Source organism: Apus apus, chromosome 6 (assembly GCF_020740795.1).
Source record: "Apus apus isolate bApuApu2 chromosome 6, bApuApu2.pri.cur, whole genome shotgun sequence".
NCBI classification, from domain to species: Eukaryota; Metazoa; Chordata; class Aves; order Apodiformes; family Apodidae; genus Apus; species Apus apus.
The window spans coordinates 10404886-10428527 of record NC_067287.1 but is presented as its reverse complement, the minus strand read 5'-3'; the positions used below and the strand labels follow the sequence as shown (position 1 = coordinate 10428527).

The following is a 23642-nucleotide window of genomic DNA, read 5'->3' as shown; positions in this document are numbered from 1 at the left end:
AAACAGCACAAGATCTGTTAGGCTTGATTAAGCCCGTCCTTGCCCCACTGTTTCATCACACCAGTGTGGGACAGCTTCTCTAAAGCAGCTGCCCAGACCCAGGCTTTTACCCTACAGACATCCACAGCACCATACCCCTCCCTGTACCACCCTACATCACTTGAATATTCTCAGGTATATCCAAATCAACTAAGAATGCCACATGATTTAAGTCTTCCCAATCCCCCCATGCAAGTACATCCTCTAACCAAGAAAACCTCTATCCCAGCCCCTCAGTGCTATTTAAGACACCCTGTGCAGATGTGCCAACCAATTACACTCTCAAGTGTAATTTTTGGTCTAGGGGAAAAGTGTGTGGCAGACTTGAGTGGCACCATCTCCCTTATGGGTCACATGCCAGCAGAATACCCTGCATCTTGGGGGAGAGGATAGATGAGAGATCCCAGGGGAAGCAAGTTTTGGCAGTTCCCTGAAGCTTCTCACCCTGCCTGCAGACATGGCATCTCTCACACAGGACTCAGCTCCATTTCCTATGCCTGGTTGGATTTTGAAGAATGGGCAGCTGAAACATAGCACGAGCCAAGAAGCCAGCAGTTGTAAAACACCACAAGGAGCTATTTTTCATGGTCACATTTCCCAACAGAATCACATGTTGTTAACAGCCAAAGAGAAGTGAAATAACTGAGAGTTTGCCCTTTCAGTACATAATCCCAGTCCAGATAAAATATCTGTAGCAGCCTTTGAAATGCTAAGGACAGTGTAGGCTTACAGCAGTATCTGATAGCCCCTCCCCAGCACAGACTACATGAGAACTGGTTGCAATTGCAGAAATCAGCTTTGAACTAGAGCAATGAAAGTTCCTCTGCAGTTAAATGATGCAAACACCTAACGATTTTTGCTGCTTTAATTATAAATGACAGCAGAAGTCTAGATATCACACCCTCCACAAAGTTTTACTGCATCAAAGTTTCATTTATCGTTGGACTTTCAACTGTATTTCCAAGTCCTATTGCTTTGTGAAAGTTTAAGAGATAACACTTAAAAGGCTTTTCATCTGCCTCTGCAGCAGGCTCCTGTTACATGTATTTTAAGGATCCTCTGCACTAATCTGATGGAAACAGGCAATTTACCTCAATGAAGACCATGATGCATGGGCTGTTACTCTTAATACAGAGACATCTTTTTATTAGACTCCACATAAGCCCAAACTTCAGTCTGCCATACAAGGAAGGGGAGGAGGGGGTATCCCAGCAAAAGCAGCTGACTGAACACAGTAGAAATCTACACTGAGCTCCATGGCTTTTTTACCATTTGTGCTGCCTGTAACTCTCCCTTTTTTCAGTGCCTCAACCTGTGCAAAGTCCCCTGAGGGCTCTGCTGACAGCAGAACCTTTTCCTGCTTCTGAAAAAATCAAGAAAAAGGGGAAAAGAAAAGGGCTTAGCAGAGAGATAAGAAGCAGGGAGCGGAGGTAGTGAGAGGACAAGGGCTAATGGTTTTAAACTGAAGGAGGGTAGATTTAGGTTTGACATGAGGAAGAAAATCTTCCCCATGAGGGTAGTAAGGCACTGGAACAGGTTGCCCAGGCAGGTTGTGGCTGCTCCTCCCTGTAGGTGTTCAAGGCCAGGTTGGATGAGGCTTGTGCAATCTGCTAGTGAGAGGTGTCCCTGCTCATAGCAGGGAGGTATGAACCTGGTGATCTCTAACGTCCCTTCCAACCTTAACCATTCTATGATTCTATGATCTTCTTCACCCAGGGAGTGCTGGGGACACACAGGGCTCAAAGACAAAGACAGGTGCAGCAGGCAGGGGAGACCATACATTAATGAAACTGTTGGGGAAGGGAGCTGGTCCCCCTTGTGGGGCTATCCAAGCTGGAGGAAGGACAGGGCCCCTCTGTCTCTTGTGCTAAGGGAAGCCACACTGTCTTGTTTCCCTTCTCACAGGTGAGTACTCTCAGAGGGAAAGCCAAGAAAATAAGACCAAACCTCTACCATCCTTTGAATAAGGTGTCATGAGTTGCTACATCCAGCTAGTCCTGCTCACCTGCAGTAAAGGTCACCTTGTGCACACTGAGATGCACAGAGCTGGTGCAGGCTGGCTAAAGGCCACCAGAACCTGGTCTCCCATGGACACCTGCCCACAGCAGCCAGGTGACAGCAGCAAAAGTGACAGGAGTTAACTAGAAGAAAGAAATTCTGACAGTTAACAGTGAAAACCCAGAAAAAAAAGAGGTAACTTCCACTTTTCTCCCCAGGCTTCCTTCCTGAACTGCTCATTGAAGACAGTTGCAGAGCCCATCTCCTTTTGCTAGAGAAACCACATGAGAAAGATCGGGACTGTTTAGTTCCCAGTTTTTAACCCTATAATGACCAAGTAGGAGCTGGTTTTGATCACCGGGAGCACTGCAACAACCCATCTGCATGCACAGCCTGCTAACCTGTACAGCCACACAGAGCATTCTCTACCACTGGCCCTCAAGCTTGTCATTTCACTTGGAAGACACTTCCTTTTTTCTGCTGTGTGATACTAACAGACTGATATGCACAAAGCTGCCATCACAGAGAAAGCTTGTCCAGCATTTTCAAAGGAGACCCAGCTGCACTAACTGTGCAATCACAATCCAAAGTGACCACAGAAAACTGCTGCCAGCCCTACAGCAATAAATATTTTGCCTTCATTAAGATCTAATAATATTCTGTTTGGAACCTCTGAGCCAACCAGTGTGAGCACACTTGTATCTAAACTGCACAAGTTTCAACATAAAATAGTCTCTGGAGTTGTAGAAAAAAACAAACAAACCACCAGTGGTCAGCAAAAGACTTGGTACTGAGAAACAATAATGTTTAATAGGAAAAGCTAATCTATTAATACAAAAAAACAAAACACAAAATGTAACATGGAATTAAAAGATGCTTTAAATGAAATTCATCTATAAATATATGTACATAAATGTATTTCATATATATATATATATGGAAATATTAATGCTAGTTAATAGATAATGCACACAGTAAAATACAGTAAAATGTGGATTCTTTTACAGATGGATTTACTGAATGCATGTAAGAAATGAAAAAGACTTAAGTTGATTCAATCAAAATGTAAAGAGTGGAAGAGGAAAAAAAAATGTTAACACTTTCCACAGGAGCTGGGGATGTAAAAGCAACAAGTTTTGCAAGATGGAGAATAGCAGTGTTTTTTGAGGATATTGTTCCTTGTTGTTGTATTGGAAGGAATTCTGCATAAAAGGTCAGACAAGAACTATTGTCTCACACAACACTTGTCAGCAGAGAACTGAGATGAATGCTTTCAGACAGGAACTATTGGTGAGTTGAGGAGAGGGAGAAAGACTACCTGATATAGCAAAGAGAAACAGGTTAGGTTCTCATGAAGAATAGTTTGGATCTTGCTGTGATCTGAACAAAGCCATGCAGGCTGCCTGTAGCTGAAATGGAGTGAGCACAAATACAGGCCAAGATTTCCTTTATGTCAGAGTTGCCCATAATCTCTTTCAAGCAGGGGTCTTCCTTTAGAAAACATTCAGAGAATCTGTGGTTATGGACTTCCTTGTCTCCTCTGCTGAAGTAACTGTATTGTTGAGAGGCTGCAAAAGTCTTTGGTCTGACCCATTGTCACCAGTGATGTCCATTCTTCTGCTCTGTCGTTACTTAGTATCTCCTCGGCATCCTAAAGCCCTCAGGCTCCCCAGACACTTCATACTACAGAGAATTTGAACAAGAAAAGAAAAGAAAGAAAGAGTAGCTCTGGTCAGAAAGCTCCTTTCTCAGAACAGCTCAGCCTGTGGCACACTGCACATGATAGCCCTCTCTCTGTCACACAAGCCCTGAAGGAAAACCAAACAGGCAGATTTTCATCCCTGAAAAGTTGACATCCTTGGAAAGTTAGAAATGTCAAAATCCATATGAATCTGATCAATTTACTAAATAGATATTTCTCTTCTCTTAATTGGCAGATTTTTCAAGGTAGGGGTCTTTGTTTTTAAATATCAGGCTTCTCTGTTGCTTCTGTCATGGTTTAGGTCTCAATTCTGCAACACACGTAAGCGTATTACAATTAAATAGATGTTCTTCACTAAGCAGGGGTGATCTCTTGCAATATAGAGGTGGAGCTACATCATCTAAATTAGTTTTGAATGGACAAGATGCTTCCTATTTACTCAATGTATGCAAAATCCAGCAAATCAATCATATCACAGTGTAGCTCTTCTCAAGCCCCTGCTCCCACTGCAGCTCCCTTGCAGAATTCAGGATAAAACAGGGAATTTTTTTTTTAGAACACACTTTCCAGCTAATGACACACCTCTGCTGATCAGGCTGCTCCACAGGTATCAGCACAAAAGCTGTGCTGGCTTTTTCATGGCACTTTACCCCTTTGCAATGCTGTAGCAGAGGCTCTTGCTGTGAGCTAAGCAGTGGTAGAGGGGGTGGGAGGACATCAAGCCTCTGGTCAACTGTGCCAGCCTGAGCTGACTGGGAATCTTGCATCAGGCTGCGACTGGGATGTGCCACTGCAGCACCTGTTGTCACCACAGCTGGCTTAAGAGCCACACAGGCTGCAACAGCCTGTGAAGTTTGCAGGCGTGTCTGTGCTGAAGGATGTGCTCGCTCAGTGCAGAGAGATGTCTTACAACACAGCAGCCACGCTGGTGCTTTGACCCTTGCTTTTCACACATCCCCCCTACAACTCAAGGATGATGACTGGGCTTTGGAAAGGCCTTGATAAGATGAATGCTGATCTCTGTATTAAGGGACATTTTTTTCAGCTGCAGATACAGTTGTCTAGTTGCCTTTATACCACTTTGACCTTCTAGATCAAGGGAAGGTGGACAGAGTGCAGTATAGGTTCCAACAATGTCTGTGGCCCACAGTGCTACAGTTCAGGGATGCATTCCTGTAGGCCTGGGTGAAGCACTTACCGAATCCTCATAATCCCTCTCTGGAAATTGTCCTCTATTTGTGGAACGCATCTCATAAGGATTGTTTGGCTGATAACCTGCATTTGCATGGCCAGAAGTGGTCCGGACTCTGGGGAACACTGTGGTCTGTCCATCTTCATAGTTGGAATATCCTTGCTTTATCAGACTCCTCTTCTCTGGATCTCTTTTGTGTTTGGCTCTTCAGAGGAAATGAAGGAACAAAGAAGGATTCAAAAGACATTTCAGTGAGCCTTATTTATCAAGTCCTACTAATTGAATTGTCCACTCCCACCTTATCTTGAATGCTCAACCCTGTTATGAAACATGTCACAGATTTTTCTAGAGTACCTAAAACCCTTGATATCCATGATAGAGTACAAAGTCTAGCATATTGTATCACAAATGGGGCTACGCTCCCAGGAGAGACAGAAGGGGACTTTGGCCTCTTTCAATAGTTCCTCGAGCGAAGGAGTTTCCTTAACCACCACTAGCTCTAACCGATAATTCAGAGGAAGAAATGAGGCATTGATTAGGCCCAGCTATGAAAAGCTGCCCCCTTGCCTGCAGCCAAAGCTGGACACTCAAATGACACATTTGAATTGTCTGTGACCACAAGTCCATACATGGCACACACCCTTGGCACCAGCTTGTGCACCTGCTGGTGAGCTACGCCTGCTCTGGGTGGTCTTGTAGTCATCTTCACCCAGGCAGCACCATGAGCTAAGGCCAGAGAGCTGCTTGAGTGTTTCTATATGTATTGTGTGCAGAGAAGGAAGTGCTACTGCAATTGGGAATTAGCCAGTACACCAGGAATAGCAAGCTTGGCTGGAAATGCCACCTGTACTGAGCTGAAAGGGGCACACTTGGCCTTGAGCTGAAGTGCTAGCAGAGAAAGCTGCAGAGCGTCTGAATTTGTGACACACAGTCTTCTGATAACTGCATCCTTCTTCAGTCTCATCCAGATGCCCCATCAGTATTGGCTAAGGCAGGATTAAGACTGATGGGTCAGGTGTGTATTTTGAAGCTGAAGCTTTCATAGTCAAATTCACAGCAAGAGAATAGATACTAGCATATACTAAATAAAAGCAATTCTAATGGCTATGTGACTTAAATGAACTTGTCTACTCAACTTGGCATGCAACCCCATTGACAGCCCTGCCTCTCTCTAAATTTCTGCTTAGTTCTCTACAAACATGCAGCAATGCATGTTCTATTCACTTGTAAGAAATACTCTTACCTTACTGAAATGACAGCAGCTGTTATAACTAAAATCAGGATAACAGCTCCCAACACGGTACCCACTATTATAAGGCTGAGTTCTGTATCTGGGAAAAAAAGCCACACACAAAAAAATAAATAAAACACAACAAGAAACACTGAGAACTCATGGTAAATACTGAAACACAATTCCTGTCCCTGTCCTTTTGTAAAGAGACAGAGAGAAAGAGAGAAAGAGAGAGAGAGGGAGAGAGAGAGAGAGAGAGAGAGAAAGAGAGAGAGAAAGAGAGAGAGAAAGAGAGAAAGAGAGAGAAAGAGAGAGAGAAAGAGAGAGAGAAAGAGAGAAAGAGATAGAGAAAGAGAGAGAGAAAGATACAATATGGAATATGATTTTTCAAAAATAAAAGTTATGCCAAAATGTGTAAAGTATCCTTGGTTATTGCTCAGAAAACTTTTTACATCAGTACCCACCAAGTACCACGTGGAGATGATGAGGCTATTAACGGAGTTTATGATTAACAGGTCCCAAATTCATGCTTAAATTCACTACTTGGTTTTGTGCCAATTTAGCATTTTTGTTTGCTTTATGAAAAAGGCCTTAAAATTCCCAAAACTTTCTCCAGAAATTATATTCCATGCTATTAAAAATATCCTTCCTGCCAAACATTTACACCTGGCAAGACTCACTATGCTGTACAACAACTACCATTATCCAATCTCCAAAACTTTTAGGCAAAACCAGAAGAAAACCCTTGAAGATCTCACAACTGCAGACACAGCTAAGTTAAAGCTTAAGAAGCAGCAGTGAGGGACTCCAGAGGGCCACGTGAGGATATACCTCCTGCTCAAATAAAGCCAAAGGAGCTGTGAGAAATTAAGAACCATAACAGTTTTGTTTTCAGCCAGCCTTTGACTCTATTAGATGTTCTGAGTTTAGGCACATGCAAACACTAAAAGGCATGAAGAATGCTCTCTCCTGATCTATATGACGGTGGAAACTGGAGAAGGTGCAGCAAACTGCTGCAAAACTGATGCTGAAAAGGAAATAAGTTTGGAAGGCTCAGCTGGTTAGCTTGTCCAGATGATCACAATTAGGGCATAACACAGTCGAGGCCATCATCTCTTCACCAGTCTGAAGTCCTAGATAGTATGCAGTGCTTGCAAGATGAAGCACAAACAAGAACCAGTGGTTGGATAGTAAGGCAGAAATACTTCAAATGAGAGTAATCTACTAATGTTTTAATAGAAGGAGTGATTAATTACAGGAGAAACTAATTCATTGGTGGTGCTGAGATCAGCATTGCATTCCTTAGATGAGGATTAAACACTGTTCTGCCAAATAACCCATATTTGACTAAAAGCTACTGTGCTTAATGCAGAGGTCATTAGAGGAAATGCTAATGTCTGTCTGAACATGAGTTTCAAGAAGGATTTTTCCTTCCATGCAACAGTGGAATTTCACTCATTTTTTTTCCTAATATTTTCCTGCTATCAGTACAGGTTGGTGGCACCCCAAAAGGCTACTACTTGTTATTTTTATTATCTCAGGCAGATTAAACATTGCCAGGTGTTTTTCCATGCTATAACTAAAAATCAGAAATTCTTGTACTTACTGTCACTGCAGTTCTCCCCAGAGTAGCCCACTGGACAGCTACATGGGAGAAAAAGGAAAAAAAGGGAAAGAAAGAAAAGAAAGACAATTTCATTAAGCAGATGATCACAAAACAATAGTATATATCCACCTTTTCTCAGCAATTTCTCCACAAGCTGTGCTCATTACAGGGTTTCCTCTTTAAAGCTATATTAATATTGATTCTTTAGTTTCATGGCTAGAGCAAAACTATCTGATGTTTTCAGAATGTTTGGTGAGCTGGCCACTGGAAGTTTCAGGTTCTCAGTCTGAAAATGTTAAAAGGGCCTGATTCCTCCAAAGAACTAAGACCTACACCTCTGAGCTACTTGGACTTGTCTTCGTCAAAAGCCTCAACCTAAGGTCTATAAGGGCTGGCAGCTCTATATTTTCCTCCCATACTAGTTTCTTATATTTAAAATATATTGATTTTATGGTAAGAAGTGCCCAGTGTGTAGAAGCAGTAGCTAGAAAAAGAGCCGAATTAATTGATTTGTGAGGACTAAGGTCCCTCTGCTTATCCACAGGAGCACACCAAAAACAGTGACTTTTTCAGCTCCACCAGCAAACAACAACACTCTGTTCTGCTCCTGAGCTGACAGAACTACCCGCAGAGAGAAAAGCAAGATGAAATAACATAGGGCAGAAAGTTATCAGGGAAGAGAGTCCCCACTGATATCAGTGGAAACTTCCCAGGGATTTGAGGCAAGTCTTGCTCTAATGCCTGTTGCTTACTAGATGCTTCTGCATACCAGTTCTCATGGCTCAATTACTTGGAAGAAATAGTTAATGTTTATGTGGGCAACCCACAAAATAAATATGAAGTAATTTATCCTTTCTACAGACTCACAGATGACCTTGGATCTCCTTGGCTTTCCTCTGAGGGGTTATGAGTGCACACCAACGGCTAATGCCAAGCAGTTAAAATCCCCTAACTTGTGACACCCTGGAAATTTGTCCACCTTAGGCACCTATCTGATTCATATAGCTGCAACCTCCTCTTCTAGATTGAGGGTGACCCTGTGTTAGATGTTCCTCTCCCCTATCTTTGCCTAGTACACAGGAAAGCAAGAAAAAGCTGGGTACTCACGCTACACATGTTTCACCCTCCCTTTGAAAGCTGGGAGCACATTTGCATACTGGAACCTCTTTTTCTATGGCACAGTACTCATTCTCTTGTGAAGAACAGTTTTCACTGCAATCTGTATTTTCAGAGGGAAAAAATACAGAATTAATCAAAGGTAGCCCTAAAAATCAACACTGGAGAAAAATCCCTCTCCCTCTTTTTTATGATTACACTGTAAATACAACTTTGTTGCACTTCTAAGCACCAAAATGCCTTTTTTTTTAGGGCTATACCTATGCAGAACAGAAATTAAAATATAAAATCACAAAATAAGAAGTAAACAGTCTTTGTTTAAAACCATCCATCTTCATTAGAATGGAAATCCAGCTTGGCTGCATCTTGCATAGGCAAGCAATGACCTGCAGTTTGATGGCACAGCAGATGATTTGTGTTGCTACTGATCTAAAAGTGGATCAGAATTAGAGAGATGAGGGGCCACAAAAGCCTACACTGGATCACATCTCACTGGCCTTTATTGTAGCCAGTTTTCATTATTTTATCATGAGTGTTCACAATAGTTATTTTTGTTAAGTTCTCATATTTTAGACTTTTTCCTTTAGTGTGAAAATTTTAGTTTTCATAAAAAGAAAATAAGGTACATCTCAGGGCTGAGGAGGAAATATAGCCAGAGTACTCATTAAAAGAGTCAGCAAGCAAATAAAACCCCGACAAGATTCCTAAAAAAATCACATATGTCATTCTTCCCAGAGAGCATGTAGAATTTATTTCCTAAATATGTTCTAGGCTGTGAATACAGAATTCAATTTGTTCCACCTTTTACCTATTCAGGTTTCAATTCTTACCAAGAGTTTAACAATACATTTAAAGAGGTGCTCACTCACTCGTTTCAGTGATAATTTTTTCAGGCTTTAGTAACTTATTCTACTGGGATAGGATTATGGATGTGTTTAAAGTGCAACATAAGAATGTCTTTCTATGGCTTTCTCAGTAAGACACACAATTGCTGGTTTTCAGAAGTCAATACAGATAAAGTAGCAAGGTTCTTACCTGAACAAGAACGAACATCCCATTTTGTCTTGGAGAAATCCTTTTTGCACACACATTCTGGAGTCTCCTCACCTGTGCACTCTGTGGTTCGCAGATCACAGCCAAAAGCAACACAATTGGTTGTCCCTTTAAAAAGGAAGACAGGAAGGAAACCTGAGTACTGATAATTTCATAGAAGGTAGTGCACTTGCTCAGAAAATCATAAACCAATTGTTTAGCAATTCTGAAACAACAACAATAACAAATCCCAACTTTTAAGTCTTTCATTTAGGACATCAATAGTGCAAGCTTTTGGATCAGCCCCTTCTTTTCTGTTACTCTTTACCATTTAAGGTCCTGTTTCTACCACATCTTCTGACCTTCCATTTCTCAGCCTCTTATAGCTGCCTCCAAACCTTCCTGCTCCCCAGTTCAGAAGCAGGGAAATCCCACCCGTAAGTTCATATTCTGAACACACACTTTCTGACTCAAAATAACTACAGAAAAAGCTCAGCACTATTCCATTAGTTTTTTTCTACAATTGGACTGTGAGGCCAGATCCCATACACAGACATCAATATTTATGGGCATGCAGCTCATTGCATGAGCAATATTAATATGCTTTTGCCCAGCACGTTACTCTTTAGATTCAGGTCCCAGTGGTGGGAATGATTTACAGACCTCAGTGGGTGGCATCCCTCAGCGGAAGGATGTGATTGTAGTGGTGCTTTGGGAGCTCTCAGTTGTTATTTTTTCCCCTCCTCATGTTTAGGACCAGCATACAAGACATGTCATGATAGAGGTGAATACAGTCACCTTCAGAGACCAAATTCGGGCTCTGAAGCCGTGAAATGGACCCCTTTGATTATTAGCTATGACTTTTGTGAAAGCTGATTTCAAAATAATTCCTTATTTTATTTAGAAAATAATTCTCTGAGTATTACATTTCCAGTAATGCAAGACTTTACTGGTTTAGACCAATAAATCACTTAGCTCAGTATCCAATCAGTGAAACCTCATTTCAATTGCCGTGGTTAATTATAGAAAAAGTAGACTAAAGAGAGTTTCATCCTAGTTTACCAGTAAAATACTGCCTTCATCTCAGAAACAGCAGCAAACCATCTTTGAAGATAGGAATCTCTGTTTCTACTGCTTGTCTGCTTCCACAGTAAGAAATTACATACCTTTGTACTCGAAGTCATAGGATGGATTGCTGTCTATTTCTTTAATTATTGCATCATTAATTTTTTTCTTGTTTGCATCTGACGTCTTCACAAACAGGTTTGTCACTGTTACATTAATGGAATCAGAATCTCTGTGTGCATTCTGAGGTCTGAAAAGCACAAATACCATAATTTTAAAGTCTTAATTAATCCATATGGGAAGCAAGCTAGACGGAAAGACAAGAAAAGATTTCTGGCACACCTCCATCTTTCCCTATGCATCTTTCATCCTACAATGTAGGTAGTTGCTAAGACACCTGAAAATGAGTTCAAGTCTTGTTTAGGAATCCATTAATGACCACCATCTTTCCAGGAGATGCAGATGTAAACAAGTTGCTGGTAAACAAGGCTGTTGTTTAATGCTAACAACAACACTCCTTTGTGTGCTGTTGGCACACAACTGGTTGTTTTTTTACTAGGCTAACCTCAAGCTGCCTGCAGTGAGCAGGACCTCATCTGTTAGACCCTAGCCTTTACGTGCTCACATAAGCCTGTGTTGTCATCCAGGCACGACACGGAGAACCCATCTTATAGCATGGTGAGGATCATTCAGGGTATGACCACAATGAATTCAGAAGGGGTCCCATGCTGCTCAGCAAAACCCAGCACAGCTAGCATGCACTTAGCACAGATACCTCTACACCAATCAAAATTACAAAAGAAATGTCTTCCTTTAACAGGAGTACTGAACTGAACTCAGCCTATAGTCTTAACTGAGTGGTCCATGGGAAACAGATTAAATAGGTGTGTGGGAAGCACACACTGTGCAAAAACCAAACTGGTAAACTTACTGAATTTTCACGATGATGGTCTGTTCTAAGCCTAAACTCTTGAGGGCAACCTGAAACTGTAAAAGAAACATAGACAAAAATCACTGGAAGCACAGAGGGTTCAGCTGTAGGGTTTTAATCCAGAACATGTTACTATAGGTGCAAATAAAGTGAGCTGATCAGTCACACCTGCTGTGCAAGGTATTGCAGAAGACAAGCAATGGTGTTGGTGCTGTAAAACAGGGAATATAGGAGAGCAGCTGAGAAGGGTGGAGAGACAGGGATTGAATGAGTGTCAGGCAGTGCATTAGGGCTGACTGGCTGGGTAGCAACAGATACTGCCTCACAGATGCATTACTTAGAAGGGCATCTCCACGCTACTAACCTACTTATGAGCAGAGGAAAGAGGGAGAAGTAGGCATCCTTACAGGTGGCATGTGACCTCGAGATGCAGTGAAGTGGGATCGGGGGGGTTAAGCTTGTGGGGAGAAGCAAAGCACTGGGAGTTGGATGGGGGCAGTAGAATAGTCACTGCTCTCCTTCATGCCCTGTGAAGCAGGGGACAAGCGGTGGAGGCAGCTGCCTTCAACTGCTGCACAAGCAGGAGGCACCATGCAAAAAGGATAAGATGTATAAGCCAATTGAAATTAAAGATAAACTATCCTTCTTTGTAAAGTATATAGATCATGTAAAATAAAAATTATTTTCTATGCCATTTTCACTCTTGCATGCTATTACATATTTATTCTAGTAATGCACATAATGCACATCCAAAGCCACATCATGAAAAAGTGTTGGACAAAAAAATTGAGGAATATATTTTTTAACATGAGGAATTTGATAACAATTTTTTATGAATTCTGATTAAAATCTGGTAAATATTCTTCAATCAGCTGTCTGGTAGAGTTGCATATATCTTTCTTGCTTCCAGAAAGTGACATGAACAAGTCAAGTTGTTTCACGTTGGCAGTATAAATTAAACTGTTCATTTTATTTCTCCGGGAAGCCCATAACCAGATTTTATCTATAGAATGCTCAAAATCTGTAATAAATTTTTCAATAGTAGCATTAAAACTCTAATACTGGTATGTTTATGGAGGAGGCTTATTACTTAGTTATTTAGACACAGCTGGACAGCATGACTTGGATAAAGGGACAGAGGCACCATCAGTAAGTTTGCAGATGATACTAAGCTGAGTGAAAGTGTCGATCTGCTTGAGAGCAAAGAGGCTCTGCAGAGGGATCTAGACAGGCTTGACCATTGGCCAAGGCCAATGGTATGAGTTTCAATAAAGCCAAATGTTGGGTCCTGCACTTTGGCCACAACAACCCCTGGCAGCACTACAGGCTTGGGGAGGAGTGGCTGGAGAGCTGCCCAGCAGAGAGGGACCTGGGGGTGCTGACTGACAGCTGGCTGAACAAGAGCCAGCAGTGTGCCCGGGTGGCCAAGAAGGCCAACACCATCCTGGCCTGCATCAGGAATAGTGTGACCAGCAGGGCCAGGGAGGTGATCCTACCCCTCTACTCAGCCTTGGTGAAGCTGCACCCCCAGCACTGTGTGCAGCTTTGGGCGCCACAGCCCAGGAAGGGCATGAGGTGCTGGAGAGGGTGCAGAGAAGGGCAGCTAGGCTGATGAGGGGTCTGGAGAACTGGCCTTAGGAGGACAGGCTGAGGGAGCTGGGGCTGTTCAGCCTGGAGAAGAGGAGGCTGAGGGGAGACCTCATAGCCTTCTACAACTACCTGAGAGGAGGTTGTGGTGAGGCAGGGGTTGGCCTCTTCTCCCTGGTGACCAACAATAGGACAAGAGGAAATGGAGTCAAGTTGTGCCGAGGTTCAGGCTGGATATTAGAAAAAATTTCTTCACAGAAAGAGTGGTGAGGCACTGAACAGGCTGCCCAGGGAGGTGATGGGGGCACCATCCCTGGAGATGTTAAAAAAAAGGGGTAGACATGGTGTTTCCTAGGACGGTTTAGTGGTTAGGGCTTGTAGGGTGGATGGTTGGACTTGATGATCTTGAAAGTCTTCTCCAACCTTGATGATTCTATGACTCTAGTATTCTGAAAAGTTTGTGCTGTGTAAAAATAACTTTCTTCTTTTAAAAAATGTAATTTTTACTCATAACACTGAGTATTACTGAGCCCTCAGAAAATAGAGAAGAAAATAAATTGGTTGGAAAATTTTGCTCAGCCCCATCGTTTCTGGAAAGGGAATGGTGAAAGACCTAGAGCAATTTATGTGAGAACTTCCCAGAACAGAAGTGGCACTAAAAATGCAGACATTACTTATTTCAGGTACATCACTTCCCTTCAGCAAGAGCTGTGCATGTACTCAGCTGAGGGCAAAATTAAAGTCTTTCATGACTAGATTTAAACTAGTGTGAAGCGTTCTTCGAAACAACTGGATTTCTCAAGTGAAACTGTTCTAGGTTCTACTTTAAAAGCAGCATGTATCCCCTCTGTCTGCATGACATTCAGGATAGCATTACAGATACAGAAAAAAACCACACATTGTAACTTACAAAGCCTTGTATCTTTTGGAACACCTTTTCATACTCCGCAGAACTTATATTGTAAACATCCTCACTGTATTTTTCTTTCAGTATAATGAACCCGGAGAACGTTTTCCCTGGAATGAGAAGAGAGAATATTAATTAATTGGAAAGTAGTCAACTAAGTCAGGTTTTGCCTTAGAGCTCTTCAGCCTTAAGAGATGAGGAAATACAATGCAGAAATCAATCGGTGCTATTTTTCATATACTGGAGGAATCAGTAGGGGAAAAATGTTTGCTCAATTAATTCAGCTGTAACGGGAGGTGTACTCTGGCTACCTGGGAAGCAGGCAGGATACTGGGCTTAAAAAACTGGCAAACTATGAAACTGAGTAAGTTAAACTATAGACATGACCTGAAGCTAGCAAAAGACTCCATCTGAGTTGTTATGGCTTTTAATGAGAAAATGCCTATATTACAGACTTCAAATTTGCTGCCACTAAGCAATGATAGATGTCTACCTGTTTCTTTAGGCTCCCAAGTAAATTTAAGAATGCTGCCTGCCAGCACTAAATAAGAATCCTCATTTGCTCACACACTTGGTCTTCAGCAGCATCTCAGAGATGCATTTCAGCAGGACTGTGAGGAGTGTAAAAACCAAGCTGGTTGTCCAGAGGTCATCATGCATTTGAGTTTTTAAATCCTGGCCATCAGTGTTGATGTCAGGTTTACACTTGCTTTTTTTTCCCCTGCTTTTCACTCTTTATAATTCCCAGCATCCCTGACAGAGTTGGGTGTTTTTCCTAACACATAACCTCTTTGGCTGCTACTGTTTTGCGAGGTAATGATCTAGGTCATTGTACCATTGGCTGTCTGCAAAGCAAGGTATTATTCAGCAGTCACTTTGTCAGACTCATTATGTTTTCAGTTATAACATGAGAATATGGAATACGGGAAGAAAAAAATCATTTGAACAGTTATCTGTGAAGTAACTAAAAATATAGATTGCCTTTTTGCGACTCACCTGTATGACAATCCTTTTCGCTATAGTAGAATCCATATGGGCACTGGCAGCTATAACTGGTATTTAAAGAAAGACATTGAGCCAGTGTTTCTCCACAAGGATCTGGATAACAGAAGTTCCTTGCTACAAAGATGAAAGATACTGACATCAGGATTTCTATGAAATTGCAATAGCCAGTTCATATATAAAGAGTGGTACATGTATTAAATAGTTAATATATACTTCTACTGAAGGAAAGTACCAGGTGTATTTTATAGAGTATAGATGAAAACTAAAGAGCACATGGTTATGTCTTGCTTGCATAATGTCTATATAGTAACTGTTTTCCCTACAAAATCCAGCAGGATATCACAGTGAGGACACAAAGGCTGAAATTCATTCTCTGTTATACTGAACATTCACAAAATAACTCTACCTAATAGAACTCAAACCAAACCAAACAGGCATAATGAGGCTTGCCAAAACCAGTGACTAAGTTAGAAAAAGGCAGACTACAATGGCCTCTGCATCTTTAATACTGCACTGGTGTGGACATGCCTTGTTATAATACAGCATCATGGTAGGGTCCTATACTGCAGATGTTAATAAAAAGAAGGTTCCCAAGTTGATCATCATAGTTTACACACCTTAAGAGATACCAGAGCATGCTGCTAAGGAATTTGTTGCAGGGTTTACAGCTGTCACATAAGTGGACTAACTATATTAACTGGCAACTATACCATACTTCTACAGCTACAACTTTGCAAATTTGAACTGACTGCTGCCTTCTACTCTGCTGCTGGAGATATTACTGAAGATGATGATGTGTTCATTCTTGGAAAGGGGAAAATCATAAATGAGCCATATAAGTGCCTTGTTTACACTGAGGCCATCAATAGCAGCACGTTATGATACCTCAAAGTCTTTCCAAAACCTGCCTCTACATTGCCCTGTACTCTACCAGTGCCTTGCCTGTATTTCCTGCAATCGGTTGCTCAGCGTGATTTACCCTGAATGCCTGCCCATGATATCTCTTATCTGGCAACCTCTCTCTCTGCTTGATTTGCCCTATCCCTGCAAATTTTCTATATTGAAAACCTCTGCAGGCTCCACACACGTCTCCCTCTCTCACAATGCCAAGCTTGGCGTTGCTATTGCAAAACCAAGACAAGATTCTTTTTTCAGCCCTCACGGGATCTCCACTGTATCCAGAGCATCCTGCAGCTAATAAACTCTTCCCTGAGCCAACCTAGGTCCTCTTAAACTCGAATATGTTTAAATACTTGGAAGACTAGTAGCTTTATAGGAAAAGTTCCGATTAAACCTTCATTGAAAATCATCCTGTGAGAGGCTAGCCTGGAAAAATGTAGGGCAATAAGGAAAAGTTTTAGAAAGATATGACAGCAAATTCTCCAGAATAAAAGATGTAGGGAGCAGCAGGACATAAGAATAATCTCAAACATACATAAAATCTATTTTTACAAGGTACACTATTTGCCTAAAAAGGAACAGTTATACTTTCTCTAAGTAATGGTAAATCCTCTATCACTTTTAAAGTATGTATTTCATACCTGTAGATAATTTATTACTTTACAACAAATTAAAAGTTATATTTTTCTAAACGTTGTATATAGAATGGTAATTACAGATGTCTTGCAAATACACAAATTCTGCTACTCAATATATCTAGTTGCTTTGAATTAACCTCATAGGAACATTCTGTAAAAAGAGATTATCTGTGAAGTAAAGAAAAATACAGTAACAATATTAAAAACCCCAAAGGTGAAAAAGATAATACAGTTAATTTCATAAGGCATAAACTCTATATATTGTGTTTCCAGAGCTCCTACTAAATACAAATTCTGGCTCTGAAATAATAAAAACCAAAAAGAAACAAACAACACATTTCTGAAATATCCGTTAGCTATACCAAAAGTCATGTACTACTAACCAGGAATTGTGGTAGTTGTTGGAGCTGAAGTTGTCCCAGGTGTGCCACTGCTTTGCCCTGAGGAATGGAAAAGAAGAGGGATGGTAGCACTGTTAAGCCTGCTGTGGAAGAAAAGCCCTGGAGAACTTCTCCAGCAGAGACACCTCTGAGCAGGTTAGTGGAGCTGTCCTCAGAAGCTGCTGACCCAAGGCTATTGCCACTTACCTGCAGTTGTGGTAGTTGTTGGAGCTGAAGTTGTCCCAGGTGTGCCACTGCCTTCTCCTGAGGAATGGAAAAGAAGAGGGATGGTAGCATTGTTAAGCCTGCTGTGGAAGAAAAGCCCTGGAGAACTTCTCCAGCAGAGACACCTCTGAGCAGGTTCGTGGAGCTGTCCTCAGAAGCTGCTGACCCAAGGCTATTGCCACTTACCTGCAGTTGTGCTGGTTATTGGAGCTGAAGTTGTCCCAGGTTTGTCACTGCCTTCTCCTGAGGAATGGAAAAGAAGAGGGATGGTAGCACTGTTAAGCCTGCTGTGGAAGAAAAGCCCTGGAGAACTTCTCCAGCAGAGACACCTCTGAGCAGGTTCGTGGAGCTGTCCTCAGAAGCTGCTGACCCAAGGCTATTGCCACTTACCTGCAGTTGTGCTGGTTATTGGAGCTGAAGTTGTCTCAGGTTTGTCACTGCCTTCTCCTGAGGAATGGAAAAGAAGAGGGATGGTAGCACTGTTAAGCCTGCTGTGGAAGAAAAGCCCTGGAGAACTTCTCCAGCAGAGACACCTCTGAGCAGGTTAGTGGAGCTGTCCTCAGAAGCTGCTGACCCAGGGCTATTGCCACTTACCTGCAGTTGTGCTGGTTATTGGAGCTGAAGTTGTCTCAGGTTTGTCACTGCCTTCTCCTGAGGAATGGAAAAGAAGAGGGATGGTAGCACTGTTAAGCCTGCTGTGGAAGAAAAGCCCTGGAGAACTTCTCCAGCAGAGACACCTCTGAGCAGGTTAGTGGAGCTGTCCTCAGAAGCTGCTGACCCAAGGCTATTGCCACTTACCTGCAGTTGTGGTGGTTATTGGAGCTGAAGTTGTCCCAGGTTTGTCACTGCCTTCTCCTGAGGAATGGAAAAGAAGAGGGATGGTAGCACTGTTAAGCCTGCTGTGGAAGAAAAGCCCTGGAGAACTTCTCCAGCAGAGACACCTCTGAGCAGGTTCGTGGAGCTGTCCTCAGAAGCTGCTGACCCAAGGCTATTGCCACTTACCTGCAGTTGTGGTGGTTATTGGAGCTGAAGTTGTCCCAGGTTTGTCACTGCCTTCTCCTGAGGAATGGAAAAGAAGAGGGATGGTAGCACTGTTAAGCCTGCTGTGGAAGAAAAGCCCTGGAGAACTTCTCCAGCAGAGACACCTCTGAGCAGGTTAGTGGAGCTGTCCTCAGAAGCTGCTGACCCAGGGCTATTGCCACTTACCTGCAGTTGTGCTGGTTATTGGAGCTGAAGTTGTCTCAGGTTTGTCACTGCCTTCTCCTGAGGAATGGAAAAGAAGAGGGATGGTAGCACTGTTAAGCCTGCTGTGGAAGAAAAGCCCTGGAGAACTTCTCCAGCAGAGACACCTCTGAGCAGGTTCGTGGAGCTGTCCTCAGAAGCTGCTGACCCAAGGCTATTGCCACTTACCTGCAGTTGTGGTGGTTATTGGAGCTGAAGTTGTCCCAGGTTTGTCACTGCCTTCTCCTGAGGAATGGAAAAGAAGAGGGATGGTAGCACTGTTAAGCCTGCTGTGGAAGAAAAGCCCTGGAGAACTTCTCCAGCAGAGACACCTCTGAGCAGGTTAGTGGAGCTGTCCTCAGAAGCTGCTGACCCAGGGCTATTGCCACTTACCTGCAGTTGTGCTGGTTATTGGAGCTGAAGTTGTCTCAGGTTTGTCACTGCCTTCTCCTGAGGAATGGAAAAGAAGAGGGATGGTAGCACTGTTAAGCCTGCTGTGGAAGAAAAGCCCTGGAGAACTTCTCCAGCAGAGACACCTCTGAGCAGGTTCGTGGAGCTGTCCTCAGAAGCTGCTGACCCAGGGCTATTGCCACTTACCTGCAGTTGTGCTGGTTATTGGAGCTGAAGTTGTCCCAGGTTTGTCACTGCCTTCTCCTGAGGAATGGAAAAGAAGAGGGATGGTAGCACTGTTAAGCCTGCTGTGGAAGAAAAGCCCTGGAGAACTTCTCCAGCAGAGACACCTCTGAGCAGGTTAGTGGAGCTGTCCTCAGAAGCTGCTGACCCAGGGCTATTGCCACTTACCTGCAGTTGTGCTGGTTATTGGAGCTGAAGTTGTCTCAGGTTTGTCACTGCCTTCTCCTGAGGAATGGAAAAGAAGAGGGATGGTAGCATTGTTAAGCCTGCTGTGGAAGAAAAGCCCTGGAGAACTTCTCCAGCAGAGACACCTCTGAGCAGGTTAGTGGAGCTGTCCTCAGAAGCTGCTGACCCAGGGCTATTGCTCTCTCTACCTTTTCTAGGCCCCACCACCTCACGAGCACCAGCTTTTACAGCAAGTTCAAAGTCATCCCTGTCTGACCTATATCCAGTGTTGGTGCCTACTGCTACTATGTCAATTTGCTTTTCTCATCCCTTAAAACAAATAGTATTTTTACTACTATGCATCTCCAGCAGTTGCCCTATTTTTAAATAAAGTTAGATGAGAGTGCACTCTACAATTAGCACCTTCACAGTGACTCTTCAGATTGTGCTCTACAACTTGGCTAACTGCACAAAATATATTCACCGCAAGATATATGTAATTAGGTATTTTGCCTCTATGGAAGGTGCTCTCAGGAGAAGCATCATGAGGAACTCTGTACGGACTCTTTCAGAGCAGGTGTGGAAGAGGGAATGTCTTTGCTAACACCTAGGCTATAACTAATTCAACTGTACTACACTTCTATGTAGTTATGACAGTATACAGTATTTTTGTCATTCTTTTCCATCCTCATTATAATTCTTTCCCAATGAAGAGAAACGTGTCTGACAGCAGAAAATAACTGAAGAGAATGTTCATCACATTTTGGTTTCAGAATTACCTTTCCTAGGTTTATTCTTCTGAAGTATTTTATTTGTCTATTTTTAGGATTTTTATTTTATACTTAAACTGTTTCATTCTTAACTCTTGATATAAATAACTTTTGTTTGTTTTTTTTTTCTTTAGAGAAAAGGAGAATAAATATTTTTAAAACCTTGTTGACAAATGTGTGATACTGACAAATGGCCAGTTTGGATCTCATGACATACCTTTAACCTGAATTAGTTAACATATGAACTAGGAATAAATATATTTTTACTCTGAGTTAATGCCACTGCAATCATAATTTAATTTAAGTCATTAACAGCATACAGCTGGAAGATTAATGTATTTGCAATTAAAATCCTTGTCACTAACACACTCACATAACTGGTTTATTAAAAAAAAAAAAAAAAAAGAGTATTGCAAATCCCAACAGGCATTTGAAAAATTCAATGAACATTTCAAAAATAGACCCAGCTTTCAAGAGCTTTTCAGGGCTTTGAAAATGAAAGTGAAGAACATTTCATAAACTTTTTTCTTCCAATCAATAAAGCTGATGTAGAAAAGGGACATAGAAAAGACAATGCCTGAAGTAATCCATTAGTCTCCTTTAGATGACAAGGGAAGCATGAGCAATTGGGCCATATCCCTGCCAAGGCTTCAGCCTCCACTGGTCATCGAGTCCTATAGGCAGCATTACTTGTTCCCATCCAGGTGAAGAAATTTACATTTTTCCTATAACCCTGGTAATATGAATCTGTGTTGGCCACAGGCCGTGGTTTTGGAGTATTTTTTTTACTGCCTTCTCATAATGGATGTTGGGGCAGTAACCTCCTACAGAGCTTGTCCTTAGTCTCTGTAGAGGTTCTGGGTGACAGTTGTGCAGGAGCACCCTTTGGACCTGGGAAGAACTGCATCTGTGGTGACAGCAGAGTACATGCCTGCAACTGAACCTTGCTGATGGGTTTGTCAAGGATAACCTGAGCAAAGGTGCCTATTTTATGGCTCTGCCTGCCTGGACCCAACCTTCTGTGTAAGGAAACAGGATGTATAATACAATTAGGCATCTACTATGGAGATAAAGAAATGAATGTTACAACCTAGGTTATGGAATAACAGAGACATCTGGCTGCTGAGCAAAGCAGGGCCTTTGCCAGTAATATTCAAATAGACACATCCTGCAAACCTTTTACATTGTTTGCTTAGAATGAAAAAGGTTTCTGGGCAAGCCCATCCTGATGCAAAATCTGTTCAAGTAAGTGAAAGTCTCATATTGCTTTCAGTAGTTCTTGGGTCAAGATCTTTCACATCTCGCTGTTAACCACAAGCCTCCAAACAGAAAGCCAGCTGACAATCTTCAAGACTTCTATGCTTATAATTTATAGCTAAAAACTGGTCTGTAGATGTTGTAGATGTTCTTGGAAATAAGTATGTTCCTTTGCAGTTGTCAAAAGAGACCCACAGCCTGACAGCTGAGACTGACAGCATCAGTGAAGGTCTTAATTTGGCTCGTATCTCTGTGTCTTTATCTCCGTATTAGGTAGGAGTTCCTGTCCCCTCACAGCTTCAAGTCATCACAAAATTCTTCATGTAGCTGTTTCTGTTAATGCCTTCTCTCCCTAATAGCTGTCATGGGACACTGGAGATGGGCAAGTTCAGGTAGATGTTCTGGCCCACAACTACCAAGTTTGTCACAATGCTAGAAAAAGTACCAAGCGGCTTAAGGAATTGCAGCAGCCTTTCAGTTTGAACAGACCACGGTGCAACCCTCTGCCACCCAGGTTTATGGTGAAGTTCCTATTCATTAATTTCAGCAGGCGGGAACAAATTCTCTGTGAGTCAGCTCAGGCGACACTGCTTTCCAGAGTGTTTAAGGAGCCTCTGGCGGGAAGGCCAGCAGCAGCACTCCTTTCCCTGGGTACTGGGGTGGAACAGTCGCACCTTTTGTGATGACTGTAATAGAGCTTGAATTACCTGAGTGTACAGTTGAAAACCGCTCTTGAAATAGGCTAATTTAGGTTAATCACAAGCACCAGTGCTTGTGCATTGTTCTGTGAACAAGGAAAACTCTTGGCTTACAGTGACATTTTTCGCCGTTAATTAATCAAAACCTAGACATGCCGAATTGTGTATTGCCACTGACTTCCAGCCTCTCTGCAACTTCTGAAAGTACTAAGCAATCCATTCACTGCCACAAAATAGCTGCCCTGATAAATCCCAAAACAGAAGATAGGGTTTCTTACCTTTCGAAAGGCTCAACAGCAGGCTGAGCAACACAGCGAGGAGTACACTGCGTCTCATTGCCGTTTCTGTTGCTGCTGCTACTTGCTGCTAAACGTAAGATAAAGTGTTTGCCTCTTCTGGTGTCAGCTCATTTAAGGACCCAGCCACAGGTAGGGAGTTCAGCCCCGAGGTGACGTCATGGTGGCAACTGGCAAATGATAGATCCAGGCTGTGTTTTTCTTCCTCCTTAGGCTGGGAGGAAATTTCTGGACCTGCAGACCTGTTCCTTTAAATCATAAATGCTTGAGATCTATTGACACAAGGAGGTTACGGCTAAATAAGGTGACGTGGGAACTGACAACACACCAGCTGCCCCTTGCCAGCTCTCCATACAGACACTTTCAGTGCAAATTAAGTGGAGGGTGCTGCATAATATGTTCTCAAAGAGCAAAAATCTACCCTGTCCCAAGGCATGCTAATTATTCACTTGGAGCAGAGCACCTGGGACCCACATGCTAGCTTCCTTTGCAATAAATTACCAGTACAGACAAGCTTTATGCCTCAGCCCCACACCGGTAGTCCCTTACAAGCAAAATTTCATGCCAAGGCACTTCCTACTGCTCAATGGGGCAAAAAGGAACAGACAACAACCTGCATCTTTGATACCAGTGAAACCTTGCCCTACCTGCAGTGATTACAGCTGTTTTGTTTGCTGCTATCCGGTGTGTGTTACAGACTCACTTAAGCAGTGTTAGACTTCTCACTCAAAAGTAGGGGGAGCAGGCAGGACAGCCAGCAGGTGTTTGACTTTCTCTGAATGGCAGCCCTTCTTTCTTGAGGGGAAGTGTTTTTGTGTCAGAGACATTTGGAGGCAGGGATGGTGAGGCTGGATCAGGGAGCCTGCAGCAAACCTAGAAATGGGAAGTAGCCCAGAATGCCATGGAGCAGGTAACACACCTATGACATAAGAAGACTGGTGAGAGACACAGACTTTTTGACATGACATCCCAGGAAGCCTCTGAAAATTGCTAGATAGCAACCAAGAGGGGAAAAAAGGTCTCTGCAGGCAGGAACTGGTTTTCCCAA

General features: G+C 42.6%; 1 protein-coding gene and 1 long non-coding RNA gene across 2 annotated transcripts; both read right to left on the bottom strand.

The window, feature by feature from the left end:
- Positions 1-1210: 1210 nt before the first annotated feature.
- Positions 1211-22657, bottom strand: MUC13 (mucin 13, cell surface associated). Its single transcript, XM_051623178.1, has 22 exons — positions 22577-22657; positions 19577-19633; positions 19373-19429; positions 19169-19225; positions 18965-19021; positions 18761-18817; positions 18557-18613; positions 18353-18409; positions 18149-18205; positions 17945-18001; positions 17741-17797; positions 17537-17593; positions 15403-15525; positions 14410-14516; positions 11913-11968; positions 11083-11231; positions 9920-10045; positions 8876-8987; positions 7769-7806; positions 6175-6262; positions 4938-5136; positions 1211-1402 (listed from the first exon to the last, which is right to left on the bottom strand). The coding sequence occupies exons 1-22, from the start codon at positions 22632-22634 to the stop codon at positions 1211-1213; spliced, it is 1875 nt and encodes a 624-aa protein (XP_051479138.1). The 5' UTR covers positions 22635-22657.
- On the bottom strand, positions 18987-19626 carry LOC127386486 (uncharacterized). The gene is made up of 3 exons (XR_007889906.1): positions 19577-19626; positions 19373-19429; positions 18987-19021 (listed from the first exon to the last, which is right to left on the bottom strand). It is a non-coding gene; the product is annotated as an uncharacterized LOC127386486 (long non-coding RNA).
- Positions 22658-23642: the final 985 nt, after the last annotated feature.